We start from the raw sequence: 13258 nt of genomic DNA on the forward strand, positions 1-13258 counted from the left end.
TGAATGGTATGAAACTAAATCATACAAGACAAAAATGGCACCCCAAACCTTAGCAGTTGGTGATGGCGCTGTCAAGGATGTGAAACATATTTGCAGTGAGAAGAACACCCAAGTACTGTGTTTTACCAATGACATGGTGTCTGGTATCACTAAAAAAAAAAAAAATAAATAAAAAAAAAAATCCTGGAGATCACTAATGAGTACCCAACTGTGAAATCTGTCATAATACACACAGGGGCCCTGGATCTTGTCAAGATGCAATCAGAGGTACTAAAGTGAGATTTCATTGATCAAACAAAAGTGCAATGTTTGGATACTGAGGTTTTCATAACTGGACCTCTCCCAGCGGTACAATTTGGAGATGAACGTTTCAGTAGGCTCAGTCAATTAAGTGGCTCAAAGAACTGTGTACTGCACTATCCGTGAATTTCATTTTTTCGTATTTTGGGAGCGTCTTTACAAGGCAGACGGTTTCTGTCTAAATAGACAAGGTGTTGGCTGCCAACATTTTTTACTGTGTACATCATTCAGCGGCCCGGAAGGAAAACACTGGCCTTGATGAGACGCCTGAAGGACAAAAAGATGCAGTTGTTCCTAAACAATCGGAGGAACAAGAGAAAAGGCGACACAAGGCGCTGATGGATTCATCAGCGTCACTCAACCAATCGGAGGAACGAATGACAAATGAGATGAGCCAGCACTTTGAATCTCCTACACCCCTTCTTGCCCCATTGGAGCAAAGCCCAACGCAAAATTCACTCTCTAATAGCCTAAATACCATGTTAGGTCTGACGGACAGGGTGAAGGCTATTGTCAATATTGGACTCCAGCCCACACCACGCCAAGATGTTCCTCCGATCCCCCCTTGCCTGAAACCACCGTCCACTAAGATGCGAAGGGCCGTCCTCCACCCATGAAGAATCCTATCTGCAAATCTAGTTGCGTGGTCTTTTCCAGAATAAGTCAGACCCCGATGGAGATCAGGCATTTTCATCCCTGTAATTACAAGTAATAGAAAGTTGATCAAAGAAATATGGCACAAAAAAGTAGAACGACAAACTTAGTGAGGATAAAATGTCTATCAAACTATTGTCTCCAGTTATGTCTGCGAGAGTAGCTCTCTTCAATATCAGGTCACTGGTTAATAAATCAATGTTGATTAATGACATCATTACAACCTATGATCTGGACTTTATGCTCCGAAATGAAACGTGGTTAACAAAAAGTAGCTGTAATACCATGTTAAATGAGGCAACACCAACAAATTTTAATTTTATAAACAAGTGTCGAATAGGGGGAAAATGCAGTGGTATTGCTGTTATTTTTAAGTCATTATTTCAGTGTAAAGAAATTATACTATGTGATTTTAGCACTTTTGAATAGCTCTTTTTTTTTGTTTAAGGTGACCCACAGGTTATTGTTTTCATAATTTATAGACCAAGATACAATAGAAAATTTATGGAGGATTTTTCAGAACTGCTGTCAGTTGTTTGTACTGACTACAACTATTTTGTCATAACGGGAGACTAACATTCATGTTGACAATAATGTGTGTGTGTGTGTGTGTGTGTGTGTGTGTGTGTGTGTGTGGGGGAACTCTCAAGAACTCTCTGCTGTACTCAACACATTTGCCCTCTCTCAACATATTAACTCATTCAGTGCCAGCCCTCCCAGTTAACATGGATAACTTCACTTCTAAAGCAGTCAGTGGCACTGAATGTGTTAAGAGTCCAACCCACACTCAAGGTCACATCTTAGACCTGGTCATCTCTAAGGATGTTGAAATTCTATCAGTTGACATGAAGGATATGGCTATTTCTGACCATTTTTGTTTATTTTTTGAATTACAGATTCTTCCAAAAGTTCAGACAACCTCTATGTCTATTAAGAAAAGGTATATAAATGAGAGTGCCGCCACTAAATTTACAGAGACCATAGCTGTGCCACATACTGTGAATGCTGAGACAGTTGATGAACTTTTGGATAATTTCACCTGGAAAAATCTCAAATGTCATGAATGCTGTCACTCCTATTAAAATTAAGACAATCTTGATGTGACCTAGAACACCGTGGAAGAGCACAATGATGGTAAAGACCTCGAAATCAAAGAGAACATAATTGGAGAAAAACTAAACTCCAACTTGACGATGACCTCTACAGACAGTCTTTGTAAGATTAACCAAGAGGGCTAGACAGCAACACTTTTCTGAAATCATCAGTAAGAACTTCAACAATACTCGCACTTTGTTTGCTGTGGTTGACAAGCTTGTTTTCTGTTACTATGGAATTAAAGCCTAAAGTAAACTTTTTAGCTCGGCTGACTACTTTAAAAGTGCAGGCCAAACACAATGAAAAGTTTAGAGTTGAGGTGATCTAATAATACTGCGACTGAGCAACAGACAGTAGCCTATACAGTAGGTTCAAGGAAAACGAACACCAAGACAACCAACACAATGGTGCACAAACACATATGCACAGCCAGAAAGCAAGTCATAAAACAAAATATCGCCCGGGTCAATTTACTGATTGCCCATGAAGGATAACGTTCATAACAGTGTGCCTACAAAATACAGACACTGGTTATACACCACATTTCATATTACCACTGTACGTACGGTCATACACTAAGCAAAAAGAAGAAATACCATTAATATGCTGATTTAGGTCACTGGTGTGCTAAAGTCAGACTTACTCAATTTACTGCTCATGGCGTGCTTAGCTAATAAAACAAATATTCTTTCCAACCACTTTCAGAATTTCTGGCACAACACAAATTGTAGCACACTGTCAAGTGGGTTAACATGCCCAAAACACATTTGAACCCAGCAGTTTGATGTGCCAGAAAGTGGGATAAATGCAAATCAAATATGATACAATGCACTTTGCCCATACAGTAGCACCCGCAGAAGACACAGACATTGAAAAGTTTCTTTAACACAAATTAAAATTAGCATCCCTTCTCAGCTACAAATATCCCAGGTCATAATCATCAATGAGCATTTAATCTCAATTCTAGAACAGACTACCTTCAGAAAGAACTTGCTCTTCATCCATTTCATCCACCTCTTCTTGCTCCCTCTTACTTGCAAGACGAACATATATCATTTCCTCCTCTTGTCCTTGCCCAGGCAGATAAACAAATTCTGTATCATTCTCTTGCCGCCAGTCCGGTCTGTCATCAGAACCAGTAAATGGGAGAAGTGCCATCCTCCACTCAAGTACAGCAGAGGCTAACTGCTGAACCACAATGGCTGCAGGTGCAATTCCATGGCACGTAACTGTGTTGAAGACATTTTACTTGTTAATATACAAACAATTGTTTGTGCCGAATCCATTACAACTCCAGGGTTAACATAAAAAAGGAGCATTCATTTATTAATTCCTGAAGTGTGGGCACTATGGTTGAAAAGGTTGGCCCAGCAAGTAAAAAATAAATAAATAAAATAAAAACGTGAGCTATGTGAGCTCTTTTGCCTGTCATTTGTGCCCTCTGGTCTGCGTGTGTGTGTTTGTATGTGTGTCAGTGACATTCGGACAACCCGACTCCTCCCCTCCTCTGTGATTAGTCAGTCAATGACCCAAGCTGTTCTCAGGTGAGGGTAAACTAGCACACAGAAGGGGATTTTTTTTCAGCCAGCTATCAGATCTAAAAGGTTAAAAGAATTTAAAACAATTTATCATTACATCTTTCCAAATGTTTGAGTGTTCAAAAGCACCAACAACATTTCAGCTCCCGAGACAAGAGAAGTTAACCTGAGAGGTAAAGTTTCTGAGGTGTGTGAAATATAATTCTTTAACCCCCCTGAAGTGAGTTACTTGGTACAGTCCTTTTCAGTCTTTCTGGTGACACCTTTTTCCAGGGTGGGGCAATACATAGTCTTTAGTGGTTGAGGTTTTGCTGCATGTCAAAGCACATAGTGTACTTGATGAATGAAGGTTGGTCGCATACAAGGAGCCCAACTTTCTGCTCATTAGCACCTGTTAATTGCTGAAATTACTCTACAAACTGACACCGGCTTAGTGAGCTCCCCCACGCTTGAGTAACTCAACCCATTGGCGTATAGATGGAATGGTGCATGCAACAAAAGCGTGCAGCACAATTTGCAGTGATTCACCTTGCCATTTGTCTTTCTTGTCATTTACTATCACTTTTGTATCCAAAGTCTCTCTTTTTTCATGTGCATACAGACTCTTATTTCATTAGCATGACCCAACCTTGTCATGGTAATTTGGACATACACATGTGGACATAATTGTGAGTACCCATCTGTTAGTGAAAGAAACCCTATAATGGTCACTGAAATAACTAAATTAAAACAAAAATAAAAATTTACTGAAAATTAACTAGACAGCACGGTTATCACATCTGCCTCACAGTTCTTAGGACCCAGGTACAAATCCGGCCTCGCCTGTGTGGAGTTTGCATGTTCTCACCGTGCCTGCGTGGGTTTTCTCCGGGTACTCCAGTTTCCTCCCACATCCCAAAAACATGCTTGGTGGGTTGATTGAAGACTAAATTGCCCGTAGGTGTGAATGTGAATGGTTGTTTGTTTATATGTGCCCTGCGATTGGCTGGCGACCAGTTCAGGGTGTAAGCCCCGCCTCTCGCCCAAAGACAGCTTGGATAGGCTCCAGCACGCCCCTAGTGAGGATAAGCGATATGGAAAATTGATGGATGAAAATCAGACATTGCATTGTGGCCAAAATCTTTGTTTCCAGTATGGTAAAATAAGTTATATATATATATATAGATATATTTTATTTTATCTTTTCTGTCATCAGCTCTTACGTTGGTTTGAAAATTAAACTAAATGCTAAAAACCATCAGTGAAAGAGTTCAACCCACCGTTTAACTTGTTAGCTGCCTCAATGTTGGCATCGGCCTATTTTATTGTTTCACACTCACCCAATTGACAGAGTTGACTTCACTTAACTTTTGCGTGGTGTAGGCTGAGGCTCGGAGCGGGAGGGAGCACGTCAGACTTCTACACATCCTGAAAGCCCCATTTGCACAACATAATCTTATTCCGAGTGTTGGGCACAAGCACGTCTTAGTGTGCGTTTTTCTTCGTCGGTTTTCGCTGCTTCCTTGTTGGTTTTCTTCGGGGTCGGCAGACTGTAGGCATCAAAACTGGGAGGTGAAATTTTTAAATTTGAACGATTCCGGGAGAACCGGAATGTTATTCCCATTTTCAACCGGTTCTCGATTCTCGATGCCCAACCCTAGAGACAACGCTCTCCTTCACTTTCTGTGGTCCATGTTCAGTGTTTTACACACCATGTCTCCAAACAGCACTTTGACTACTCGTAACCCTTTATATATGCAGACTCATTGATCACGTTTGAAGACATCTGTGATGCCAATTAGAGGATAAACCTTCGTTAAACGTCCCTATGGACAAATTGTTTCCAATTTTTTTTATTTTTTTTATTTTTTTATTTTTTTTAACAATTTTTGTCCAGGCCCCTTTCATTACTTTGTTTCTTTCAATGATTCTGTTGAACTGCAATTAAAGCATCATTCAATCCCAAGATCTCTTTCAGACGGTTGTCCCCAGAGTGTGAACTGAATTAGGGAAGAGGGCATTTAGCTATGCTGGTCCTTTGGCCTGGAACAAGCTACAAAAACACCTCAAATTGCAAGGATTAGTTACTCTAGGATAATTTAAAACTATTCTAAAAGATTTCAAAAACAGCTCTTTCAGATGGTGCAACTGTGTCTGACAACTTGCCTGTTACTTGTTGTGACTGCTGTTCTTTTGCCTGTTGTAATGTGTTGTAACTCTGTCTTTTGGCTGCCTTGCTTGACCACATCACTCTCGTAAAGGTTTTAATCTCAATGATGCTTATTTGGTTAAATAAACGATTTGATTTGAAAAGCAAAGTCTGATTTTCATTGGTTAATTTGTCTTTTTTTTATTACTACTACTTGTGTTAGTTTTAAGTTATTTTAGTGACCATTATGGGTTATTCTTTGATTAACAGAGGGGTACCAATAATTTTGTCAACCTGTGTACAGTAAATAAAAATAATGATTAAAGTAATTATTCTCTTTTCACTAGTTCATTCCAGTATTTCTGGTTTGTCAGTCACAGGCCTAATTTTCGGTTAAGAGATTGCTTCATAAATACCACCACTACATCCAGTATTATAGACAAATACCCAAAAACCGTGATTAAATCTACTAGAAGTTATATTTTTTCACCATACCCCCAGAAGAATTATACGCACCTCCCACAACTTTATATATTAACATACATCAACGCAAGAATTAAAATATAATTATTTGTTCAGATGCAGAATTGTTGTTTTTTATTTATTTGAAAGCAGAAACAAGAAAAAACCCTAAACTGATTGATTCCAAACTTCGTGGATTGGTGGGCCATTGGCCAAGGATAAACCAATTCATTTTTAGTGGGTATGTAGATACAGGCTGTGAAATTCTACCCTGACATTATTAATCAAAAGTGGTTAATTTTCAAGTTTGTACCAGAATCATATTCAGATTAATGTATGGATGTAATGTATTAATGCAGTAACCCCACATTAAAGACATTACATACATAAGATGTTACTATGCAGACTTATACAAACATGTTTTTAGTTAGTTGGATACTTAAACCGGCAAATAAGCCACATTTAACTCCAGGGACTGGCTCATTCTTTGTCAGCCAAAACCAAATCTTTCAACTTTGTTTGAATGCAATCAATACTTCATTTATACTAATACTTCAATTTATTTGAGATGAGAACCAAGTGCCATAAAACAGTTGGCGGGTTGCTATAGTGTATCTCAGAGTAGTATGCAAATCATAAGACTAAATATAAGCCAACCTACTTAAACATCCCTTCCTTTTATAGCTCAGACTAACAGCTAGTCCTTTCTAGTCCTGTGTGTGTATTTTGCACACACAAAATAAATAAAACTGCACATCATTTCAGTGTTTAACCACATCAGCATATGAAATTGTATGTTTAAGTAACAGATCAATATCCCTCCTGAGCGTATTTGTTTGGCCCACTCATTCCCACTGGTGGCCTCAACTGAATAATATTAAACTGCTCACATTTAGGAGAGCAAAAGCTACAGTACTTCCAGTAGTTATGTAACAGCTTTTTTACAGTGACATACATGCAACATTGTGATTCTCCTTAACCCTATGTTCCTCTTGGCGGTGGGGGGCGAATCAAAATTACTGCCTGGATCAAGAAATGAACAAAAAATACAATCTTGGCAAAAATGTCAACAAAACTGATTATATCAAAATGAATGGATTACATAGTGGAAGTAATTGAAACAATCGTCTTAAGGAGTGATGAAGCACACGTACAAGAGTGTATGATCATGCAGGCAAAGGGTGGACTAATAGACCAACCATTGGTATCACCAACCCACAGCCTTTCGTCACAGGTTACATGACGAGGTAAAGTCAATCAAGCATGAAGTTCTTCTGTGTATCAATTTGTAGAACAATTAAAACGAGGTTAAGTATAGTTTTTCCAACCACTCTTACTGCTATGTCTATGTGAGTGTTGGCAGTTGACACAAAGGGATACAGTATGTATGTTAAGAAACTTAGTGCAGTATGCCCACAGATTGCCAAGAGTTGCCCACGATAGCCCACCGTGACTCAGCTGCCTACCTCTATGAGGGAAAAACAGTCTTAATACAAATTTTGCTGCCTGTGTTAAAAGTTAACATATCCCGTTTACACAATTATGAGTATAATACATTATCCCCCCCCAAAAAAAAAATTTTGTCTTAACAGATAGACAATCCTGGTCTGTGCCTCTCTTTCCCTCTTACCTCTCTACTGTATATACAAAGTCAGAGGACGTAGTTCTCAAACTGCGTTATGACACATGCAGAAGAGGTTACACAGAGGCCATCCCTTCTGAATTAATTATCTTTGTCTTAGTATGATAACTCAAAATAAAAGAAAAAGCTAGCTGGCAACTATTCTCCACTTTACTACTCTACTACATTACCTGACACAAAGTATTTGATGGTTTTTTTGGGGTTTGTTTTTTTTGTCTCACCACCTGTGAATTTCCAATAACATTCGTCCGGCTTGCAGTTTGAGAACATGTCACATATAATACAAAAGACTGTCTTACCATCAGAACACTCTTCATAGTACCAGTCCAGTTCATAGTAGTCTGCCTTCACAAACCTCTGGCCTCTTCTCTTCATTCTCACTGCTCAGACACACAGTTGTATTATATTGTCTCCAATATCTCTGGTCAGTCAGACGCCCCAGCATGCGCCGAGATGACCAGCTGTCACTAGGGTCTTATATCCTCCAATGGTACTGTATCTGTCCGGCAATAAAAGGTCCAGTTCTGCTATCCCAGAATAGTTTGCGGTAACCCGTTGGCAGTGTTTTGCCCACAAAAGAATTGCTCCAATTTTATCCCAGGTCCTTTTGGTCCCACACTCATTAGCAGCTTGCTGTCAGGGTAGTATGCTTCATATTGTTTCTGGTGCCATGCTTCCAAACAATTCCCTGATCTGTTAACTGTGTCAACCAGTTGTCTTGAAGTCTCACATTAATACTCCATTGTTTTAGAAATAGGCGTTAGCATCCTTTAATCTGTGTCCGCTTTTCTATCTAGTCATGCCATCTTTTTGGTCGCTGTTCAGTTTCCCAAAGTCACTGGAGATGTGTCAATATTTTCTGTTGTCCCCATCCATCAATTGCTTTCTCTTTCTATCTCGTCCGGTCTGCCTACAAATCAGCATCTTGTCTTACAGTTAATTCAGGATAACCACCTTCTCTTTTGTAGCATCCCTTGCTCAGTCCCAGCATTAGCTCTGCACGTGGACCACTGCATCTTTGACTGTGACTCAATAAATCCAATGATGCAGAGTGTGAGAGAACAGCAGCAGCAGTCACGGGTTTTGCAGCAGAACTGATGACGCAGTGGAGTGGGCAGGGTGAGCCAATTCTAACAGCCAATGAGAGGGAGCATTGTCATCTTACTGCCACATACTGATGCTACGTCAGCCTCCTCTCCCACCCTCTCCCGCTCATCTCTTGTCCTTGTGAGTGGTTGCTATAGCAGCAAGCTCAGACTCCAAGGCCCATGCCTGAGCAGCATGTAGAAGCAGGGTGGAGTTGGAACAGACGACGTGGACAACAATTATTGAATGAACTAAATGGGAAGTTACTGGCTGTAACAAGTTTTAAATGAAAGTAGAATATTATATTTTACAACATACTGTACATGTATCACCGCTACTGATCATACAGACATACTATAAGTCCCTACATTATGCCAAGACATAAGACCGAGTTAATCAATTAACTTTATAATTAATGCTTAGATCACGATTTTAGCCCCGATATTGGTCCGACGACAAAACTTCTTGCAGTGTGACATAATTCATGACGAACAATTTGGTCCAATGATAGTTCTGCGACGGCAAAATGAAAAGTCTAGTATGTTTGATTTTTCAGGATATCTTCCATGTAGTGTGACATATCAACGACAACTCTCCGACAGCGCACCTCGACGTCAACAAATAGGATTGTATATTTTGACCGGCGCTTCGCCTCCAGTGCTTGCCGTTGTCAACATACTTGATCGCTGTTGTCAACATTATTCACATGCATGAACCAATGTTTACCGAAGCCTTAAAGCATGATTCAAAAGAACGAAGGCTTGTTTACATACAAACATTAGTGCTAGCACTAGCTCGCTAGACGACATAACTAACTAGCCCAGTTGAGACGCTTCCTACGTTGGCTCAGGCTCAGAAGTGGCTTGACCCGAGGAACCCAACAGTGGTAACCCATCTTCCAGATGCGTCTGAATGTGGTAGTTTTTGAAACTGTGACTCCCGCCTCATTCCACTCTGATAATCTACTCAAGCCCACGGTCATCTCTTTTGCTGGTCCATCTTCTCCTGCCACATTTTGTCCTTCCACTAGACTTTCCAGTGATATGCTTGGACACAGCACTCTGTGAACAGCCAGCCTCCTTAGCTATGAAGTTTTATGGCTTACCCATCCTATGGAGGGTATCAATGATGGTCTTCTGGCCAGTTGTCAAGCCTACACTCATCCCATATTGAACCCAAATGAGACAATTGAACCAAACTGAAGCAATTTAATGACACCTGTGGAAGCCTGTGCAGGTGATTTGAGTTTAGTAGATGATTAGTGTGTGACATTCAGTTTAAAACCTTTATGGCCTGCAAAATCCCCTCCTGGAGCAGTCACCTTATCGTGGTGGAGGGGTTTGTGTGTCCCAATGATCCTAGGAGCCAAGTTGTCTGGGGCTTCACCCCCGTGGTAGGGTCACCAATGCCAAACAGGTCCTAGGTGAGGGATCAGACAAAGCACGGCTAAAAGACCCCTATGATGAAAAATACATATGGATTTCGGTTTCCCTTGACAGGATGAGAGTCACCGGGTCCCCCCTCTGGAGCCAGGTCTGGAAGTGGGACTCTAAGGCGAGCACCTGGAAAATCGTCCTGCACCCATGGGGCCCGACCATTGGCCGAAGGCAGGGACCGATCCCCGGCTACAGAAGCTGGCTATAGGGACGTGGAATGTCACCTCTTTGGCAAGGAAGGAGCCCGAGCTGGTGTGTGAGGTCGAGAGGTTCCGACTAGATATAGTCGGGCTCGCCTCCACACACGGCTTGGGCTCTGGTACCAGTCCTCTTAAGAGGGGTTGGACTCTCTTCCACTCTGGAGTTGCCCACGGTGAGAGGCGCCAAGCAGGTGTGAGTAGAATTATTGACACCTGAGTCGGTGCCTGTATGTTGGGGTTCACCTCAGTGGATGAGACGGGAGCCTCCATCTGCCTTCGGGTGGGGGGACGGGTCCTGACTGTTGTTTGTGCTTAGGCACCAAACAGCAGTTCAGAGTACCCACCCTTTGTGGAGTCCTTGGAGGGGGTGCTGGAGAGTGCTCGGGACTCCATCTTTCTGCTGGGGGACTTCAATGGTCACGTGGGCAATGACAGTGAGACCTGGAGGGGCCTGATTGGGAGTAACGCCCCCCCCGATCAGAACCCGAGTGGTGTTCTGTTATTGGACTTCTGTGCTCACCACGGATTGTCCATAACAAACACAATGTTCAATCATAAGGGTGTCCACATGTGCACTTGGCACCAGGACACCCTAGATCGCAGTTCGATGATTGACTTTGTGGTCGTGTCATTGGACTTGCGGACACGTATTGGACACTTGGGTGAAGAGAGGGGCGGAGCTGTCAACTGATCATCACCTGGTGGTGAGTTGGCTCCGATGGTGGGGGAAGATGCCAGTCCGACGTGGCAGGCCTAAACGTATTGTGAGGGTCTGATGGGAACATCTGGCAGAATCCCCTGTCAGAAGGACTTTCAACTCCCAACTCCGACAGAACTTTGCTCATGTTCCGGGGGAGGCTGGGGACATTGAGTCTGAATGGACCATGTTCCGTGACTCCATTGCTGAGCCGGCTGACTGGTGCTGTGGCCGTAAGGTGGTAGGTGGCTGTCGTGGCAGCAATCCCTGAACCCGTTCGTGGACACCAACGGTGAGGGATGCCATCAAGCTAAAGAAGGAGTCCTATGGGGCGTTTTTGGCCTGTGTGACTCCTGAGGCAGCTGATGGGTACCGGCTGGCCAAGCGGAAAGCAGCTTTGGTGGTCCCTGACGCAAAAACGCATTGGAGGAGTTCGGTGAGGCCATAGAGAAAGACTTCCGGATGGTTTTGAGGAAATTATGGACCACCTCCGGCGTCTCAGGAGGGGGAAGCAGTGCACCATCAACACTGTGTATAGTGGGGATGGGGCGCTGCTGACCTCGACTCCGGACGTTGTGAGACGGTGGGGAGAATACTTCGAAGACCTCCTCAATTCCAGTGACACGCCTTCCCATGAGGAAGCAGAATCTGGGGTCTCTGAGGGGGGCTCTCCCATCTCTGGGGTTGAGGTCACCGAGGTGGTTAAAAAGCTCCTCTGTGGTAAAGCCCCGGGGGTGGATGAGTGTTAAATATATTGTAGAAGTTATCATTTATTTGCTTAGCTTGCATTAGTATTATGGACGATTTTGAGAAAGGGAGATGTCTCGCCTTCAAGAAGATGACTAAGCAGGAATCATCAGAGAGAAGGACGTGGCAGGTGTTGGTCCCATGTTTTCACCTTGAAACCCTATCCTTAGTGTGTTGTGTCTTGTAGCTTAGTACGTTATGTCTTGTAAACTTAGAAACCTCCCTATTTTCAAATAAATGCAGGAGCGACAGGAGAGATTGTTTAGAGCGTGTTGAGAGGCTGTAATCTGAACAATCTCCCATACGCCCTCCTCATGAGAAAAAGAAACCAGCGTCTTCATTCCTTTTGTGTCTATTTTTTATAATGTTGGGTAAGATAAATCCAACATTAAATTGGTCCTTCGAGCCGGATGTCAACACACCCGAGGATTCCAGTTGTGGAGCCGACTTCCTGTTAAGAGACCGTGGCCACGGCAAGTAAGACCCTTTACGGGACTGGTCTTCGTTCTCCTCAACTGGGATCTGAAGGTTGACGACAATCCACAGGATTGAAGACGATTTTGGTGAGTTAAATTTTACATTTTTTTAGGAAAAAGGACGGCGCAGTCCGACAAATTCCGCGAGGACGACAGAGTCCTGTACGTACTTAAATTCCGTGTTTAATAAACCCTGTGAATACTAGTCAATGGCGGGTAAAATAAAGAAACTAGAAAAGTTTCGTGGCGTCGTAGTTAAATTCCGTATAGGATGGCGGAGTCCTCTAACGAGCTGTTGACAGACGTAGTTAAATTCCGTATAGGACAGCGGAGTCCTCTGACGAGCCAGTGTGAATGAAAACTGTTTGAATGAGAGTGTAAATGGGAAACCACTAGGTTTTTCATTCCATACCAAAACAGTGGGAAAGTAAACTGTGGACTTTTGTGGATGCAAAGGCAAGAATTCTCCACTCGAAAGAGTTGAAGTGAGAATTACCACAGAAAGTAAATTTGAATCACCGTCCTACCGAAAAGAAACAGTGTTCTAGACTACCCTAGGTAGTATTACACTGAACCAAATTCTTTCAAATGGGGAAAGGAAGTAGTAAAATAAAAAACAGGGATACACTGCAGTGTAAAGGTTGGAAGTTCATTAAAGTAAATTAAAAAAAAAAAAAAAAAAAAAAAAAAAAAAACAGGATCCTGATAAAATCTAATATTTAGAGACAGGGATAACTGAACACAGCTTTAATGGTTGGTTAAATACACAAAAAATAGCCGCGTTGCAGGAATCAAAT

The 13258-nt window shown here is 42.1% G+C and overlaps 1 protein-coding gene across 4 annotated transcripts in view; it reads right to left on the reverse strand.

Annotated features, from left to right (window-relative positions):
* LOC133479198 (trafficking kinesin-binding protein 1-like) overlaps positions 1-13258 on the reverse strand; it is a 47302-nt gene that overhangs the window by 18711 nt on the left and 15333 nt on the right. Inside the window, exon 1 of one of the 4 annotated variants that reach the window (XM_061775810.1) lies at positions 8119-9294. The exons of 2 other annotated variants lie outside the window; for them this stretch is intronic. In XM_061775810.1, coding sequence (XP_061631794.1) covers positions 8119-8194 — 76 coding nt within the window. In that variant the 5' untranslated portion in view covers positions 8195-9294. Of the gene's footprint in view, positions 1-3026; positions 4405-8118; positions 9295-13258 lie in introns of those variants that run through there. One more of the 4 variants, XM_061775809.1, reaches the window with a different exon arrangement.

This window comes from Phyllopteryx taeniolatus, chromosome 6 (genome assembly GCF_024500385.1).
Source record: "Phyllopteryx taeniolatus isolate TA_2022b chromosome 6, UOR_Ptae_1.2, whole genome shotgun sequence".
In the NCBI taxonomy this organism is placed as follows: domain Eukaryota; kingdom Metazoa; phylum Chordata; class Actinopteri; order Syngnathiformes; family Syngnathidae; genus Phyllopteryx; species Phyllopteryx taeniolatus.